Source organism: Protobothrops mucrosquamatus, unplaced genomic scaffold (genome assembly GCF_001527695.2).
Source record: "Protobothrops mucrosquamatus isolate PMUCROS unplaced genomic scaffold, P.Mucros_1.0 scaffold738, whole genome shotgun sequence".
In the NCBI taxonomy this organism is placed as follows: Eukaryota; Metazoa; Chordata; class Lepidosauria; order Squamata; family Viperidae; genus Protobothrops; species Protobothrops mucrosquamatus.
The window spans coordinates 550,837-555,174 of record NW_015387011.1 but is presented as its reverse complement, the minus strand read 5'-3'; the positions used below and the strand labels follow the sequence as shown (position 1 = coordinate 555,174).

The 4,338-nt window shown below is 41.8% G+C and overlaps 1 protein-coding gene across 1 annotated transcript; it reads right to left on the bottom strand.

Annotated features, from left to right (window-relative positions):
* Positions 1-3,328: 3,328 nt before the first annotated feature.
* Positions 3,329-3,802, bottom strand: LOC107289637 (histone H2A-like). Its single transcript, XM_015818429.1, has one exon. The coding sequence runs from the start codon at positions 3,800-3,802 to the stop codon at positions 3,329-3,331; it is 474 nt and encodes a 157-aa protein (XP_015673915.1).
* Positions 3,803-4,338: the final 536 nt, after the last annotated feature.

The window sequence follows — 4,338 nt, the reverse complement described above, 5'->3', positions numbered from 1 at the left end:
ACATTTCCCTCATATAAAACATCCCAACATTTTTATATTTCTCATATCATAAAGAATATTGTATTGCTTAAAAGGCCTATACCTCTTAAACTTAAATTAATTTATATCCAAAATTTTATTTCTTTAACCATATTCAAACAAGTGCTTAATCTTTAAATATTCCATCTGATAAGTCCCATAATCTATTTTTTTAATTTAAAATTAAATAGATATTCTAATAAGGAAAGAAATAACCCTTTTCTATTTTGCAATGGATCAGCTGCATTGAAGAGATGGGCTGAATTGGAGCCAAAGGCCAAGCTTTCAGGATCTAATAATCTTGTGTGAAATCCAGTCTTGCCCCGGTGCAGATGTGACAAATATTTAATTAATATTCCATTTTATTGAATGCTTGATGATTTGTCCATTTGGTCCTTCGTTTTTACATAAACCACTTCTTTGTGTCACTTAAACAATCAAGCTGGGCTTGTCCAAATCTATTGTCTGAATTCACATTTAAGACCTGTGGCTGCTAGTGTTTCATGCAAAACATTTGTGGCAATTCTAGGTAACATCTCTCTCTCTCTCTCTCTTGGGTGGAGCTCAATTTCCGGTGATTTCACAGACACAAAGCATTTCTCTTGGCAACTGTAAGGAAGTAATTTATCAGATTGGACGCATCATCCCCATCCACCATATTGTTTCTGTCATGGTGCAGAACAGAGGATCGTCTGGGGTCCTTTTCCATCTCTATAGTGTCCCCATTATGTAAAAAAGAGAGAGTTGAGGCTGGAATAACTAATGACCGTTATTTTTGGATCCCTGACCAGATTGGTCAATACTACCAGGTAGGTTGTGGAGAGCTAGTGCCACCTGGTGTGGAGACAATTGAGCTCAATGCAGTAACAATTCCTTGACAAGCCCTAAGTTATTCCTGTGCTGTTACAACAGGGAGTTCTCAGCTTATGACAGTTGAGGCATGTATAGCAGCAGCCTTATTCCTGTAGACCAGGGATAGGCAACCTTGGCTCTTTTATGACTCGTGGACTTCAACTCCCACAATTCCTGAGCCAGCCACGAGTCATAAAAGAGCCAAGGTTGCCTACCCCTGCTGTAGACCAACCGATAGGCCTCTTGGTCCTGAATTTTAAAAATAAATAAAATTTTACTCTTTTGAATTTTGACTGGCGAAGTCCAGAAGGGCCTTCTCTGCCGCTGCCCCTGCATTGTGGAATATCGTGCCCTCAAAGGTTAGGAAAGCCCCCAATTTCTTGGCCTTCCAGCAAAGGAATGAAGACTTGGCTATGAGGCCTTGTGGGGGGGGGGATACAAAGGCCCACACAATCGTGAGGCTGGCTGGCCCCATGTGAATCTCTCCCCCCCCCCCACAAGCCTGTATTACCAACTGCTAATCCCCATCTTGGAATTTTTCATCTTTGGAAAATTTTATATTATTACAATTTTAACACTTCTTAACCTTAGATTGATTTTATTGATTATATTGTACACTGCCCAGAGTCCCTCTCTGAGGGAGATGAGTTAAGAAATATGAAATATAAATATAATATTTTCCATTCTGCCTGACTGCTGGGTACTGAAACATCAGCAGAAATAAATTTTAAGGTCCTGTTTTCCTTTGGTTTCTGGAAATAAAAATGATTAAAAAGTACTCTAATTAATACCTTACTTTTAATACCATTTGAAATGATAGCCTAAGTCAGGGGTGTCAAACTGCCGGCCCACAGGCCGGATGCATCATAGCGAAACCGCACCCACCCCATTGCTGGCAATGGAAAAAAAAAGTCGCAATATGTCGTGACACATCACATGACGTTCTGAGTTTGACACCCCTGGTCTAAGTGAATAGCAGAAAAAAGCGTATGCCTTTTAATAAAATGTGATAGTTAAAAGAGGTGTTCCCAGGCTCCTGCTTTTTTTTGTATATTGTCCGGGCATTTAACCTGCAAAAGTAACCTCAAATGTATTTAGTGTATTTGCTTGTTTTATGGATATTGCAGGATCTCAAATTTGGGGATTTTCAACCCCCCCCCCAGCCCCCCAAGATTCAACTACATTGCTAACCTTCAATTTGATTCCATTCTTTATGTGTTTGTATCTCTCAGGGCATTTGCTTCAGGAAATGGGAGGTAGAAATAAAAGCCACAGGAGAAAACTGGGCAGGTAGAAATAAAAGCCACAGGAGAAAACTGGGCAGGTAGAAATAAAAGCCACAGGAGAAAACTGGGCAGTGGATGTTAGCAAGGAGTAAGATGGAAGGGTGCGATCCCCCTTAATCCAGAGAAGGGAATCTGACCTTTGCAAAGAGAGAACTAATATCTTAACAGGGGTGAAGAGGCTTGCTAGATCTGTATTTATATAGACCCTGAGGAGTAAATAGCACTTTTGATGCCCATTCAAGCGCCTGAACAGTTTTTCACCTGCTGTTTTTGCTGGAGCGAAGATTGTCTCATTCTTCCTGCTGTCAGAAGAGCAAGTCAGAGCCCAATTGTTATTGAAGCACAGACCTGTCACAGCACCCAGAATCTCCTGGCTGAACAGGAGTGTGCTGAGGAAGAGGAATAAAATTAGAGGCATAGAAACGCTAATAGTAGGCTTGATAATCAAAGGAGGTGGATTTAGATTTTTATCCCCTTTGTTTATAAAAATTCAAGGCAGCAAAAATACCTAATACTCCCTGCTCTTTTCCTCACGATCACCCTGAGGCAGATGGGGGTGAGTGATGGGCCCAAAGTCCCCCAGCCGGCTCTTTGCTTGTGGCAGGACTAGAAACACCAGGTTTCTACTCTGATGCTTTAAACATTAAACCAGACTGGCTATTAGAATGTAGTTGTGAATATTGACGCCAATTTGAAAATTTCATGTTAATGAATTGATTTTCTCAATCCCAAGAAATTACCAGTTGTCAGTCAAAAGATGGTATTGTCAGTATATGTGCCAAGTTTATTGAGCAGTGGAGGAAATATTAAGGGATTGTTATCACTGTTCAATGGAACCAATTTGCCTAACTTGTGATTTACTTTTTAAAACAGGGCCATTATGGGTCACACGACTTAAGAGGGCCATTGGCAACTTTTTATAAGCGACCACAAAACTGTTTTTGAGGAACCTCTTACCCTAGTTCGTTAATAAACAGCCCCACTCCTATTGTGTTCAGACCCTCGTTTTTTTAACATTCCTTAAATTGGTATTTAAAAACATTCATGTACACTTGAATATTTGTGAATTTGTTTAGTGCAGTGAAAAGCTCTTCCCAAAAGCCTGTGGGTGGCTCTGAAAAGAGCCTTTGGGTCTCGGTATCGTCCCCCGGGGCAGGGTTGTTATCTTGTCTTCACTGAACAGCAACAGGAGCGGTCGTCGGCTTGACCGCGACTTTGGGCACCTTGGAAGACTTGCTCACGCTGGTGGTGGGTTTGCTGCTACTAGCGCTATGCAGAACTTCGGTTTTCTTCGGCAATAAAACCGCATGGATATTGGGTAAGACGCCTCCCTGGGCGATGGTAACTCCCCCGAGCAGCTTATTTAATTCTTCATCGTTGCGCACCGCCAACTGCAAGTGCCGCGGGATGATTCGACTCTTCTTGTTGTCCCTCGCGGCGTTGCCGGCGAGCTCCAGAATCTCAGCGCTCAAGTACTCCAGCACCGCAGCCAAATATACCGGGGCCCCTCCTCCAATCCGCTCGGCGTAGTTGCCCTTGCGTAGAAGCCGATGAACTCGACCCACAGGGAACTGCAAGCCGGCTCTGGAAGAGCGAGATTTCGCCTTCGCTCGTGCCTTGCCTCCGGTTTTACCGCGGCCAGACATCCTCAAGCCCTTCCGCCTCCCGAGACGAAACAGCAGCAAACAATCGCCGCTGAACGTCTTTTATACCTTTCTTGACCGCCTTTCTCTTATTGCGATTGGTTGAAAAGAGCAGACCAATAGGAACAGTGCTATTTTAACCAATAGGAAACTAGCATTGTCAAAGACCAGTATAATAAAACGAAGTAACGGTTTTTATAAATAAGAAAAATCCCTCTAACGTTCTTTGTATAATACTACTCTAGTATTAATTATGTGCGAGAGAAGTAATTAGCTTTACCATATCAATAAGATTTAGACATATTTTGTAAATGTATGCTCTGGTTCATAGTTCCATACAATCGAGAATTGATCCATTTGATTAAAACCTTCCTGCATATGAAATCATACGAAGTTTTGTCTTAAGTGTACTATATTGTGTATTTTGTTGACGAGAATTTCTTTAATGTTGTATTCCCAAATGTAAATTTCCGGTTAAAAAAATATAGATGTCGAAAAGACCCAAAGGGGAGAGGAGACTGAAAACTGACGGGCGCATG